The sequence below is a fragment of the Scardinius erythrophthalmus genome (assembly GCF_964197995.2).
Source record: "Scardinius erythrophthalmus genome assembly, chromosome: 9".
NCBI lineage: Eukaryota > Metazoa > Chordata > Actinopteri > Cypriniformes > Leuciscidae > Scardinius > Scardinius erythrophthalmus.
Genome location: NC_138229.1, coordinates 4,923,451 through 4,938,860, shown reverse-complemented (window position 1 = coordinate 4,938,860; position 15,410 = coordinate 4,923,451). Strand labels below are relative to the sequence as shown.

Below are 15,410 nucleotides of genomic sequence, written 5' to 3'. Positions count from 1 at the left end.
CATTTAATCAAAAATACTTTGCCTCGAGAAAAAGACAGTAAGACGTGAAGACCTTCCGCGCTGGTCGGATGCCGGACTTTGGGCCGATCGAGCGCGAGCTTACACCATCATCCCTCCATCTTTAGTGAGGCTGGTTTGTTTGTTATCCTTTAATCTACCGGTCAAAAGTTTAGAATAATTAAGATTTTTTTAATGTTTTTGAAAGAAGTCTCTTACACTCATCTACTTGATAAAAAAAAAGTGTCATATTGTGAAATATTATTACTGTTTAAAATAACTGTGATTATATTTCAAAATGTAATTTATTCCTGTGATCAAAGCTGAATTTTCAACATCATTACTCTAGTCTTCAGTGTCACATGATCCTTCTGAAATCATTCGAATATGCTGATTTGCTGCTCAGATATTATCAGTTATTACTGGTGCTTAATTATTAATAATGGTTCTTATTATCAATGCTAAAAACAAATTTTGCCATTTAAAATTTTTGTGGATAATCGTGATTTTTTTAACAACCTAAGTGTTTTTACTGTCACATTTCAACAGTTTAATGCATTCTTAAAAGTAGTTTGTTTTTTTTCACAGAAGTTTTCCATCAAGGTTTCCACAAAAATGTTGAGCAGCACAACTGTTTTTAACATAATACTCAGAAAATGTTTCTTGAGCAGCAAATCAGAATATTAGAATGATTTCTGAAGGATCATGTGACGCTGAACACTGGAGGAATGATGCTGAAAATGTACAAGTTACATTTTTAACTGTTTTTTAAAATGTAATAATATTTCACAATATTTTTATTTTTATTGTGTTTATTTTTGATTAAATAAATGCAGCACTGGTGAGCACAAGAGACTTGTAATGTTAGTCAGGGTTTGTTGCTTCTAAAATAAGGACGTTAAGACTCTCATATTCACCATGCAAAATTATTTCAAAAGTGCTTTGAAGGCACTTCATGCTAACATGGAATGTCTTCATTTGAGGGAAATTATACGATGTGCTCAATGACATGTTACTGCACATCTGAAATTGCTCCTTAAGCCTTAAGGCAACCGTCATAGGTTTTATTGATCTGTTATGCGTTTGCTGATAAAGATCAAAGAATGAATGAAGATCATCAGTAGGCTATGGTTCATCTGTAATGTGTCAGTATTAAAATCCACAAATTATCTGTTTTTAATATTACAAATGTAAAGCTCTTTATCAAATTCTAATGCATCAAACTTCAAATAAACCGTATTTACTGACTACATATTCCCCCGGTTTCACAGACAAGGCTAAAGCCTAGTCCCAAACTAAAATGTATGTTTTTGAGTCATTTGCTGTTTGCTGAATATCAAAACGAATCATTTGTTAAACTGACATTGCATAACCGACTCTTTTCCAATTTATAAATAAAGTGTCAAATAAAGTATAACCGAAAAATCTTTCACAATATAGAATCATGTAGGCTACATATACACAGATACTTCCAATGTTACGTCCAAATGCTGCTTGTGCATGAGAAAAAAAACCTGTTTAACCAGTGTTGGAAACTTTTCCTTCGTCAAAGCAGAGACCAGGAGATGTTGGGATATCTTTCAAGCAGAAGTTATTCTTTATTGAGGACTTTGCTGTGCGTTGCTGTAGTCATCCAACTCAAGTCTAAGTAAGGAACGTTGCCTTGCAATAGCCTATATACATTTAGGGGGAGGGATTTACATTGAGGTTGATCAAAGTATGCAAATGAAGTAGCCTACATGAGTCAGCTCGTTTACAGAGATTTCCTGATCTCATCAGCATAACAGTGTCATTCACATGCATAAATGCTAATCCAATCAGCCTGACAGTATCACCCAAACCTTCACATTATCATAGCGTAACTTGGGACAATGACACTGTTCAGGAGGTGCATAAAGACAAAAGACAAAAGGTTAATGTCAGACACCTGGATTGCTTGACTTAATCTTCTTTGAATATCATCATCTATGCCTCAAATGCTAAATTCAGTCTACGCAGTTTATTTACTATTGTATTGGAAACCTAAATTAAACATTTAATACATTTGTAATACAACACCAGCCAATAAGTGACAGAACTCAACTCATAAGCAGGCGCCCACACATAGGGCCCAGGGGCTATAGCCAACCCAAGCCCCCTTCATAGTAGCCTATCTTGGTGCCACAACGTTTTCTACCGCAGAAATAATTCGTATAGGTAAATTAGTTGAAAAGTTAAATCATTAACACAGAGATACAATGTATTGTATCTCAATATAAAATGTGACAATTGAAGGATTACAAATTTAAGAATCTATTTCAGATATGCTTCCTTACATAACATTACGGTGAAGAATATTGTATTTAGCTTTTAAGGTTAAGATGACTCTCACACAAATGATTCTGCTCAGCAAAGTTACAATTCCTGTTTCACCTTTTGTCTTTAATGGCTCGAGCCCCAGTCCCAGACGTTGAATCGTTAGGTTGATTGGATTAGCTGAAGGGGAGACTTTCACCTTTTGTCTTTCATGGCTCTGGGATGGCTCTTAGAACCGGAGTTCCTCGCCAGTATCAGCATTTGAATAGTTACGCTGATTCAATTGGGATTGGTAGCGATCTCAGAGTAGGGTGTGTTCCTACTCCATTTGCATGCTTTGTTCAGAGTCTCCGCCTCTATGTTATCCCTCCCCCTTGGAATGTATATAGCCACAATGCATACTGTATTGTTGGACGAACTGCAGCAACGCACAGCGAAGTTCTCAATAAAAGAATAACTTCTGTTTGAACGCGATCCCAACGTCTGAAGGAATAAAAGTTTCCAACACAATATTCCAGGCTACAACACATTAAAAGCATATGCATTAACACCAAATATGAGGTCAAAGCAAACAGGATTCTACTACTAGAAACAGCGACAACTTTTGCGCATATGACTCATAAGGTATCCATTAACTCACTGTTATTGACTTTCGTCTTTAACCCTTGAACATTCCACGAGATCATAGTAAATTCATCTGGGACGAGGCCGTCATCCTAGGCCTACTTTACTCGAGTGTCAAATGTTTCTTCATTATTCAGTCCACAATTTCAACCACAGACTCAGATTCGGTATCATAAGTGAAAACTCTACACTCTCAGAAAAAAGGTACAAAAGCTGTCACTGTGGCGGTAACTTTTCAAAAGGTACACCTTTGTACCTAAAGGGTGCATTTAAGTCCCTCAATGTACATATTGGTACCAGACGTGTACATATTAGTATGGTAGGCTACATATTAGAACCCTTTTGAAGGGTACTGTCCCAGTGACAGCTTTTGTACCTTTTTTCCTGAGAGTGTACCGTCCAAAAAGTTTATCAAAACCAAGCGACATCCGTGTGTTAGGTTGATTTAGACGAAGAGTTTGCATACCAGCTTTCTCAGTATCTCACGCACTCGAGTACTCAAGTCCTCTGACACCTGAATTTGCCCGTTAGATCCATCATCTTCACTTTTGCTTCGTTCACGCCATTCTTGTGTTTTCTGTCGTGCCTTCTATAAAATCTCGTCCTTATCCTTCCACCTGGTGTAACGGACAACCAACCGGTCGCGCTCTTCCAGGTGATCTCTTCCAAACCCGGTGAGCACGTTCGATCGGGAGTTCCACATCGCTAAGGATATATCAGTTGCTTTCAGTTAAAACAGCTCAAACCTTAAGCCTTGTCTGTGAAACCGGGCAAATTAGTGTTATTTTATAGGCCAATATCAGTTTAACAAATGATTCGGTTTGATATTCAGAAAACAGCAAATTACTGATTTGAATGTTTTTACTTGAGCTGATGTACAGTAGGCCTATGTGTTTATGTCATCTTAAGTTCTTCTCCATTAAATTCTTCATCAAAACTCAACTCATGAGAGACTCATTAATGCTTCCATTAATGATTAGATTGTAATAGTTTGAGTCAATGTCCATTATGTCATTATAGACCCGTCATGTTTCCTCAACATGTGTGGTTGATATAGGCTAATTTCTGTCAGGTCTTCATGGAAAGTCTTTTTTCTCTTCACATGAAAAACACATGAAGTGCATCTTTGCGCGAAATTCAATATTTTTGAACCTCAGCACCAACCTCGACTCCTTAGTGGACATTTTCTGTGGTCTTTGTCCAAACCTGGAGTAGGCTACCTTTATAATATTCCTTAATCATATATTCTGCTATGTTACTGCCATTCTGCAGTATCTGTGTGCACAGTATACAAATATTAAGCATAGAATCTGTGACCTGTACTGCCAAAATGTGCAGTACAACAGTATAGACAACACAATAAAAAAAATTCACAATACATATTTAATCCTAAAATGATGGCATGACTTCCAGAAATAAGCATGCACATTATGAGGTCATGTGATTTACTATTTCATTTCTAGTAATTGTCACAAATAATTACAAGAAAAGGCAAATAACACATTGAATTAAACATGATTTTGGAGTAGAAAAACTGAAATTGTATTTTCTTGTAAAACGCACTTTAATCTTTATTACAGTGTACTACTGTTTGGAACGTTTATTGTTACATAATAAAAATTGTTTCACTTTTTTATTTATGAAAACAATCTTCAGTAGCCTATACAGTTTTTTTGAGGGTGCGGACCGATGGGACAGTGAACCCGAGATCAGTCCTAGGGCTCCTCCTGTCCGATTTTAGGGGAAAATCAGGTCCATCGGAGACGTCCAATGAAATTCTTAGGCGCGCCGAACAAACACCACAGACACAGTGTAAGAGTAAAACTACATGCAAAATAAGATACACCGGTGTTTTGCCAGATGAGAAGGTTATTCTGTGTATCATCTTTTTATAACGGTATCATTTATCCCTTTTAATTTCTTTTAAGTTCCCTTGCTTTTATTCCTTTCTAAAGCAGTTTGAATAACTGTTATCATTTTCCTTGCTTTTATTTTGTGATTATTTGCATTACTGTAATATTGAACTGTTTCTAAGTTAAAGGTACTGTTGTGTTTGAAGATCACTAATTGTGTTATTTCTCCTGGCTGTGCCACAAACCACAATTTACGTATGCTAATGTTATATTTGTATTTTGCAGAACTCCGAGGGGAAGTGAAGCAATCATTTGCAATGTTATTGAATGAGAATCCGCAGCATACTGTACGTGTTCCAATATCCTGTTCTAATAGGACTTTTGGGGAGTTGAGAACTTAAATGTGAGCTTCCTCTGAGCAGGAGTGATTATTCAACATCCGTTTATGACAGACTAAGGGTTTCACAAAAATGATTTTACTCATTTGAATCTGTGATCTCTTTATTTATACAGTTTATTTCTCTGACTTATTGTTGTTCATGTACTTTTACTGTTTTTGTATCACTCCATGTGACAAATACAAATTGCAAAAACAGTTATAACACAATGCCATGCAGAAAACAAAATTAAAGTCTTCAAAAGCATTACTGCATGAATGATTCTTGTTAAAATATCTCAGTATTCTCATTTTTTAAGCAAATATTTGGTTAAGACAAGATTTGAAGCAGCTTTTTTAAACATATTGCACTTTGTTTGTCATTTTGCCTTTATTCTATTGTTCCTAATTGCCAAACTTCAGTTTTTCAGGTCAGCATGTTTCTTGAAAGAACCTCTCGAAATCAGCAAATTTAGGTCATATGAAATAAATTATTTTCTTCCAGAAATCTAAAATGTTTGCTTTGCAAAATTATTACATGCATCCTTTAGCATTTTTTCAAGGATGGCAAGCATTTGTAACTCTGGCGACACTTAATAATGACCGAATGCACCTGTTTGTGTGTTCAGTCATCATCACTTGAATCTCCACACGAGTGCTTTGAGGTTGTGGTGTTGAGTGGGATTTGCAATTACATGAATGTTTTCCATCTGATGTAATTGAAAACAAACATGCCCTCTCTCTCTCTCTCTCTCTGAGCAATATAAACCGCTCGAAATCACATCTGATCTCGTACAAATATCCTTTAAGAAGATGGGTTATAACCTCTAAACATCAGCTGTGTCGTAGGATTCGATTTCACTTGGTTTCAGTCACCATTTTCAATCAATTCTCTTTTTATAAGTAAGACTCCTTATAAAGTATTGCAATTTTTCCTTTATTGTAATTGTCAAATATCTTAAACTGGCCTTTCCAACAGAAAGACTCCCAAAACTATGATCGCACTAATGTTATGAAGTTCAAAATGCACTGAAAAACATGATTGCATTAAATGTTCCAATCATTCTCTTTTTAACAATCTCAGTGTGTAATGAGCATTTCCTATCTGTGTATTTAAATGGCTCTGTGAGTCATTGGAATGGAAAGATAAACATAGCACACTGTAGCTCTGTCATAGTTTAATCATACAGTTGCATTTAAATATGAATATATTTTTTTTAATTAATATTTGATGCATAACCACTGAAAAAAATATAGATATAGGATCAGACCCCATTTTTGCATCATTTTTATTATTTGATGCATGAACAAATTAAATGTACTTTTTATTTTATATTATTGTTTGATGCATCATTGAAATACATGTTTTACATTTTTATAGGCCAATAAAATATTAACATAATTTTTTATTATTATTGTCATCATTATTATTAAAATAGACCCATTTTTGTCTTAGCTATTGCATTATTTGCATTAGAAACATGAAAATAAACGTTTGATATTTTTTGATGTTTGATATATTTCAGGCTGAAACATTTGCAACATTTATCAAGTTCAAGTCATTTATCATTTATCAAGATCACGGATAATTGTGCGTGCATTTATTAATCATTATGATACTAAAAATCATAAGTAGCCTAGGCTATAGCATATCAGATGAGCCCAGAATATGAATGCAACGTGTTTAATTACACCTTAAGCATTGTCCTCCCATAAGAACGCTTAATGTGGCTTAATGCTAATTAGAATGTCCCCTTCTGTCGAAATAACGAGATATTATGTCGAAATAACGACTTATTATGTCGAAATAACGAGATATTATGGCGAAATAACGACTTATTATGTCGAAATAACGAGAAATTTTGTTGAAATAACGACTTAATCTCGAAATAACAAGATAAGTTTTATTTTAATTTATTCACCATGCGGTTCTGGGCTTCCATAGAATACAGTCTGAATATAATCGCTTCCAGAAGTGATTTTTGGGGGTGCTGTCTGGGTCCTGCTGAAGCACCTGATAGCCCCTCCCTAGCGCCGCCCATTTCAGCAATAGGATACCGAACGATATTATCCAGATGTATAGCCAACTCCATTAGTTGTAATGAAGATGTAGGCTAGCCTGTTTTACAGAAGCTACACCTCAACCACTCAACTCACGAACTGTCTTCCTCCCGGCGCTCATCACCGGACACTTATAGGACAGACTGTAAATGTTGGATTCAGCATTCAACTCTTCTCCGCTTCTTCATCTTCTCCAGCTTCATCCAGCACAGGTAAACTCGCGCGCATGGCGACTTTACGATGTTATTCTTGCTTTCGCTTTGTTTTGGAAATCCGCCATAAAAGCCATTTAAGTTGCTTCATTATGCATGCCAAATGGATAGTTTTGCGGTTTGATATTTTGTATTCTTTTGGCTACGGTCCAAAACCCCCCCGGAATCTGTTTTGACTGAACGACTAGAAAATATAGTGTTATACTTGTTTTTTATGATTTGCCTGTCCGTTTTACCTGTAAAAAGTGCTGTCGATGCGCATTCTTATTTCTTCTTCTTTCCCTTCTTCTTATTGCAATATATACTGTGTGTGTGTGTATATATATATATTTGTGTGTGTGTGTGTGTATATTGATGTATTTATTTAATTATGAGCATATTTTAAATAGGCCTAACGTATTAATGTTTTTTTTTTTTTTTTGCTTTTCCTTTTACCCTCTAAAAATATACTTTTCTGGATTGGATTGGACTTCTTCTTCTACTTAATATTTAAAAAAAATGTATTATTATTATAAATAACAATATGAATTACAATAATAATAAAATTACCATATTCATATTTTATTATTTGTTATTTGTTCCCCTCTCTTTAGCCTCTAAAAATATACTTTTCTGAATCCATTCATCTGGTAATTCGACTCATTCTTATTATTCCTTTTATGTTTGTATTTATACATTGCACAAAACCAAATAAATGCAGCCTTGATGAGCATAAAGGGCTTCTTTCAAAAACATTAAAAATAGTAGTGTCCAAACTTTCGGCCAGACCTCTGAGCCTCTGCCGACTTGATTTGGGAATCACTTGACATTCAGCTGAGATGTCGTGATCTTACTTTCACAGCAGTGGACAGTCTTCACGTCAGACATGAGCCGAAGGAAGCCTTCTCAAGCTGGACTCCTGCTCTGGATGTGCGTAATGAACAAGTTCTTGGACACAGGTTTGAGTTTTTATAATAATAATAAATGTAAATTTACTTTCTACAAAGTTAAAATGAGCGTCTTGGCCGTGACAAAGGTTTAGTGTAGTGGTTAAAGATCTGGGCTTGTGTAATTGACAGGTTGGAGGGGATGAACTATCTCTGATGTGCTCGAGTTAGACGTTTAACCACAGTTTACCGTGGTGGGACAGTCCCACGGTAAGTTGTAAGTGAATGAATAGGCACCCAAAAAGTTCAGTGTCATCCTCTTCCAGCTTTGTACGCTTTCTTTTTTCACTAGAAAACAACAGAATTTCTGTAGAATCGTCACATGGCTTTTTTTTTTTTTTAATACAGTGACTTGACTGAAAAGCACCATAACAGTAGTTCATATATTAGTCATTTTGTTAGTCATACGCAAGTTTTGATTGAAGAACAGACCAGGGGTGCGTTTCCCGAAAGCATCGTTGGCCAACTATGGTCGCAAGTTCCGTCGTTACCAATAGAGTTCAATGGACATTGCGATGAACTTGCGACCATAGTTGGCCAACGATGCTTTCGGGAAACGCACCCCAGTATTTTACATTTTTATTTGCTGAAGATCTTTCAAAGCTATATGCAAATATGGTGCTGGTTGAACACCACTGGTTCTCACGTCTCAAACCTGACACTGTATTACAAGTATTGAGCGACCCATTACCCAAAACAACGGCACAACCATGTTGCGAAACAGCCGTAAAAATTAAGCACATGTTTGTGGTTGTGACATCATTCAGCGTGTGTGTCCCGCTCAGTTTCTTCATGATTCCCAGCACTGGATTATTTCTTGCCCTTTAGCTGAAATCTGATCCGTACGGCTGGTTGTTTTGTGGCTGCACACATGCTGTTGCAGAGGTTGATGCTCACCTGCTGTATGTTGCTGTTGCACACCTGCTATTTTTGTGTCAAAATGGGTTTAATCTGGCAGACCAGGGCTAGTTGTCACACTGAGGGCTCAATCCCAGGAGCTATAAAGTTTTAACCAAAAGATCCAATTACACACATGCTCAATAAATATTAAAAAAGATGGGTATTTACTTTGTCATGATGCCAGGGATGGGGCAAGTTTTCACATGTTTTATATGTTGTTATTTTATGCAATTGAATAAGCCCAGAGACACTTTCTTTGTGTTCAGAAACTGTTCACCATTAAACATGTGATAACTCTCTCAGCAGCAGCAGCTTCTTTGACACTGTCCATCACACAGTGTGTGATTCTGCAGTACATCAACATCACCTGTTATTGGGAAACGAGCGACCACCACCTGAACGTCAACAGCTACAGACTGCAGATTAACAAGTAAGACATTTCACACTAACAAAACGATCTAAAATGTATTAGCATGTTTATGGACTCGTTATGGCTCGTTAAAGTACCTAAAGGTAACTCATTAATATCATGATATACAGGAAAGTACACTCTGTTGAATTCTATGGTTTTACGTATCAGGATATAATCAAATATCATCTGGTCGTCAGCAGGTCTTCAAATGACAAATGATAAATACAACAACAACACATGACACTACACTGTGTCATTATTTATTTAACAGAAATAAAAACCAAAATGGAGAAGCAATGTGTGACAAACTAAGTACACCCTATGATTCAGTAGCTTGTAGAGACACTTTTAGCAGCAATAACTTGAAGTTATCATTTTCTATATGACTGCATCAGTCTCTCACATTGTTCAAGAGGAATTTTGGCCCGCTCTCTTCTTTACAATGTTGCTTCAGTTCATTGAGGTTTGTGGGCATTTGTTTATGCACTAAAGCACTATCTCTCTAAAGGTCCCGCAACAGCATTTTAATCAGGTTGAGGTCTGGACTTTAACATGATAACTGAGGCCTGTCGAGTCTGAGGTGTAGTTCTTGGGTTTTCTGCAGTTTCTCTGAGCATTGCACGGTCTGATCTTGGGGTGAATTTGCTGGGAACTGTCTTGAATGTTTTCCACTTGTGAATAATCTTCCTTACTGTAAAATAATGGACTTCAAATTCTTTGGAAATGGCCGTGTAACCCTTCTTAGATTGATGGCAGCGACATTTTGCTTCTCTAAGATCATCGCTGATGTCTTTCCTCCTTGAATGCTCCAGACCAACGAAATGCCAAAACTTCTGCTTCTATAGAGTTGGTCTTGCTTGCTGATGATCAATTAATCAAAGATATACTGATTGGCTTCATCACTGTCTCCTCTCCACCAGTAAGCTGGTGTGTGGTGGGCATTCTGGCGCAATATGGCTGCCGTCGCATCATCACGGTGAAGCTGGACATTGGTGGTGGTTGAGGAGATTCCTCCTTCCATGTAAAGCGCTTTGAGTACCCAGAAATTATTATTATTATTTTAAAGACATTAGATTAGCAGTCCCTGACTACCAAGGACCAGGATCTTTTATTATGTCCTGATACGTAAAACCATAGAATTCAAAAGGGTGTCCTTTCTTTGTCACATGACTGTGTGAATATGATATCATTCAGCAGCATGATGACATTGCAAGTATTTTGGTATTAAAGTGACAGTTCACCCAAAAATGAAAATTCTGTCATCATTTACTTATCTCCAGGTTGTTCCAAATCTGTATGAATTTCTTTCTTCTGCTGAACACAAAATAAGTTATTTTTGATGAAGATAGTTGACTGGCACTCTTGACTTCCATAGTATGGAATAAACTATTATGGAAGTCAATGGGGCTTCTGTTCGTTTACCAACATTCATCAAAATATCTTCCTTTGTGTTCAGCAGAAGAAAGAAATTCATACAGGTTTGGAACAACTTGAGGGCGATGATAGAACTTTCATTTTTGGGTGAACTATCCCTTTAACATCTGATACCATTAGTACCACCACAGTACTTAGATTTCTTATCACATGCTCTTCCTGGTTTTGATTGGCGTCACTACTGTCAACCAATATGCAAATTTGTGCCGATCATTGAAACTGATCATTAAGATCATTAATGTTTCATGATCGTGTTAAAGATCTTTTATTTAAGTCTCGCTTTTTCTTTTGAAATGAATTTGAATATACATGAATACACATCTTTTTAGCATTTTAGGGGCTATACAAACTTGTTATCTTGATTTGAAAGTGGTTAATGATCATGGTTAAGGATATGTCAGTGTTGTTTTGAGTGGATAGAAAAACGATAAAAGAAACAATCGGTTTAAGTTGCCATACACAAGTTCTGTTTTTATATTCAATATAATATGCAATGGTTTTAAAAAGCACTTTACTGTTCAGTTTTCTTCATTTGCTATATAGATGAAACAAGTTCTTGGTGTTTCATTACAGGTTTTTCAGATCAATGTTTTGGTTTCTGGGTTGTTGTTTTTGTAAAGAGGATCCTTTTGCCCTTCTACAAAGTGTTGATTTTGTTTTGCACTCTACTAGAATAGGTTTTAATGATTGCATTTTCAAAAACACATTGTTTTTCACATATTTTAAACTATTGCAGGACCTCTTTTCCAGTCTGTCAGTAACGTTCAGTTTAGTTCCAGTCTCTATGAAGCCCCTCCTTCTGAAAAGCACACTGTGCTCTGATTGGTCGGCTGGGTGAGTGAGTTGTGATTGGTCAAACACTTTGAGCCTGTTTCGGAAATGTCCCGCCCCTTACCATAACTTACCCGTACCTTACCGCAACCAGGCGTCGCCCCTTTATTTTGCGTTTGCCTTGGGCGGGAATTATTTACATGAGGAATATTGTGACGTGTTCGTTCCTGGAAGAAAACTCAATACTACAAAGGAAGTTTTTCAGGGAGTTCAGAAACAGTGACACTGATATAGAGAATAACTCCCGCTGAAGTGACTTTGTGCATTGTAACTGTTCAGGCATCCAATAGCCACATAGAGCCACTCCATTCTGAATCCTGTAAGAACACTTATTAAAAAGTGCTTGTTAGGTCTGGTCCCTGAAGTAGTTGTCCATTCAATGACACTCCCTGAAATGAGGCACTACAGTCGAAAACAACCCTGATCTTTTTCTTTTTCGAATGGTAAACCCCATGATGAGGTATGTACCACACACAACCATCATGCCTCTCAAGTTCCTCCACAGGTACCCTTTCCGCATATCCTTTGGAAATCACATCTTCCATGAAAGGAGTCTTTTCTGAATTTTCTTTGCAGACTCAAAGCCTGCTGTTCTGCAACTATTTTATTGTTTGGTAGGACCACATTTTTATTCTTGAGGGTTTGCCCCAATGCAGTAATGACCATCTATAAGTTTTACAGACTGAGATATGAGATCCATGAACTGATTATCTTCTTTAGACATCCCTACCAGGTCATCCAGAGCATTTTCGGGGAAATCGGTCTCAAACTGTTGTTCCCAAAGCTCATCCAATTTTAAGACAGAAATCCTGTTAACAGTCACGTAAGGTTGGCCATTGCAGAAAGTTCCATTCCTTTCCATTCCTTTAAGCGGTCCATTCACTGTCCATCCAAGGATGGTTCTTACCGCATACGGTCCATTCATTTGATTGCGAACAACCTGCCATGGCTCCAGTGCCTCTGGTATATTTGCTCCAATTAAGAGCTCAACTCCTGCTTCTATTGAGGACAAGTGTATGCCATTTAAATAAGGCCATCGAACAAGATCGCTCTGCATGGGAATATTGGATTTAGAAACTGGCATACTTTTCTGGGAATACACTTCAGTAGGTGAGCAATAATGTGTCTGATCCAATCCAGCAACTTCTAGATCCTTGAGAACATAACTGGAAACCGATTTGTCTTGATTCATGGTTTTAGGCAGAATATTCATTTTTTTGCCAGAAAGATTAAGCTTATTCATAAGACTTTCTGTACAAAAGGTCGCTGAACTGCCTGGATCTAAAAAGGCACAAGTTCCCACAATTTTGTTTCCATTCTTAGATTTAACACATACTGGAAGAATGGACAAGGCACAAGCATCTTCACCGGCCCCAGTAAGACTACTGGACTGAACAGAGATCAGAGCACTGTCCACTGCTTGCTTTGGTTCCTCTGTTTTATCTCACTGAAAGACATGAAGGATACTGGGATGTTTAGAGCCACACGCACTTCATGTTATGCGCTTCTTACAATCTCTGCTTATATGGCCTGTACATAGACAACCAAAACAGATTCCTTTCTTCTTCAGAAATTCCAGCTTTTCTTTATGGAATTTTTAGCAAGCACAGTAAACAACAAAGACAGGATGCACTTCCTTTATTAGTTTTCCCAACATCTTCCATACCTGGTACAGTAACAGTGGTAGCAAAACTACTTCCCTTATTCTTAGAGCGAATCATGCTTCGACCTCCACCAAAAGGAGCCTCTTCTAAGATGATGTTTCCAAACACAGGATATGTTGCAATTCTCCACAAAATCCACAATGTCTTTAAATGCTGCTGGTTCCTTACGTTTTTGCTGCAGATCACACGCCACTGCTCTCCATTTGTCTCTGAGCTTAAAAGGCAACTTTGAAAGAATTATTTGCATGTTGGTAGCCAAGTTTAACTCTTTCACATAACGAACATCCTCCATAGCATTACAGCAAGCTCTAAGAAAAAGATGATAATCTTGTAAAGCCCTTGTATCCTCAGGTTTAATGAACTTAGGGTTAGGAATCCATATACGCTGAAGAGATTTTGAGTTCGTTTCCGAATTGTTCCTTAAGTAGGGTCTTGGCTTTCATGTAACCCTGCGTGGAAGTCATGTGTTGACAACATATGACAAGTTCTCTAAGTTGACCTCAGGTATACTGCTCAAGAAAATAGAAACAATCACCATAGCTGTTTGCTCTTTTTTCCACAACCTCATACCGGTCCAAGTGCTCTGCATCTCATTTCCGTTTCTTCTTGCAATCCACAACTGCGTTCCAATGCAGTGCATGAATGAAATATCCTTGAAAACAAAGCGCCATTTTCTGTTGATTAATGTTCAGGCATCCAATAGCCACATAGAGGCTATGTAGCATAGACTCGCTTGCACTCGGTCGTCATATCTTAACAAAACAATAGACTGGCGATCTTATCTTGATTTTACTTTTATTTTCAGCTTGACATATGCAGGACCAACATGATTCAACCAACGCAATACGGTCAACAGAAAGTTGGCTCCCGCAACTCGCCCCTTCTTAACACAGCATCAAACAATCCGCCAAAAGGAAATAATAAAGAAAACGGAAGTGATCACCTGTGCCCACGTGACAGTGAATAACCAATAATAAATATCAAATAATTAATGCTGTGAATATTCCTGTGTTATTCTGAACAGAACCAATTGTGATAGCAAAGAAAGGTTCAATGATGTGGGTGTTTGTGATACCAGAGGGTCTAATTGCGCCGTTCAGTACATCAATTCAGCGTTACACTGTTTCCGCGCGGACGTGCTGGCGGACACACACACTGGATCCATACGCTCACCGCCATACTGCTTCAACGGTTCCGAGTCAGGTACAACACTTCACTGAACAACATCAATGTGCATCTCTGTGCCGACTGTAGCTTTGAAACTGGATGTATGAACACTTTGGACATAGCATACCACTATACATCTCTTACTACTTACTACTGTATATTTAGGTTGTATATTGTGCCTAATAACTTCCATTATGCATATAATGCCCAGACAACCTACACTACTGGTGAAAAGTTTGGGGTCAGTAGGAAATAAACACCTTTCAGCAAGGATGCATTAAATTGATCAAAATTGACAGTAAAGACATTTATAATATTACAAAAATATCAGTTTCAAATAAATGCTGTTCTTTTGAACTTTCTGTTCATCAAAAATCCCCCCCCTCAAAAAAAAAAACCTATGTATCACGGTTTCCACAAAATTGTAAAGCAGCACAACTTTGCCATCGCAGGAATAAATGACATTTTAAGATATATTCATGTAGAGAACAATTATTTTTACATGTAATTATATTTTTACAATATCACTGTTTTTACTGTATTTTTAATCAAATAAATGCAGCTTTATCGACCCCAAACTTTTCAGTGGTAGTGTATATATTCTAGATAACTAGCATGGTAATGTATTAAATATTCATGACTTATCCATTTCCAGTCA

General features: G+C 37.1%; 1 protein-coding gene across 1 annotated transcript in view; it reads left to right on the top strand.

Moving 5' to 3' along the window:
* The first annotated feature begins 7,299 nt into the window (after window positions 1-7,299).
* LOC308696522 (interleukin-6 receptor subunit beta) overlaps window positions 7,300-15,410 on the top strand; it is a 24,270-nt gene continuing 16,159 nt past the window's right edge. Inside the window, exons 1-4 of the mRNA XM_081375303.1 lie at window positions 7,300-7,418; window positions 8,260-8,356; window positions 9,551-9,674; window positions 14,610-14,788. Coding sequence (XP_081231429.1) covers window positions 7,356-7,418; window positions 8,260-8,356; window positions 9,551-9,674; window positions 14,610-14,788 — 463 coding nt within the window. The 5' untranslated portion in view covers window positions 7,300-7,355. The remainder of the gene's footprint in view (window positions 7,419-8,259; window positions 8,357-9,550; window positions 9,675-14,609; window positions 14,789-15,410) is intronic.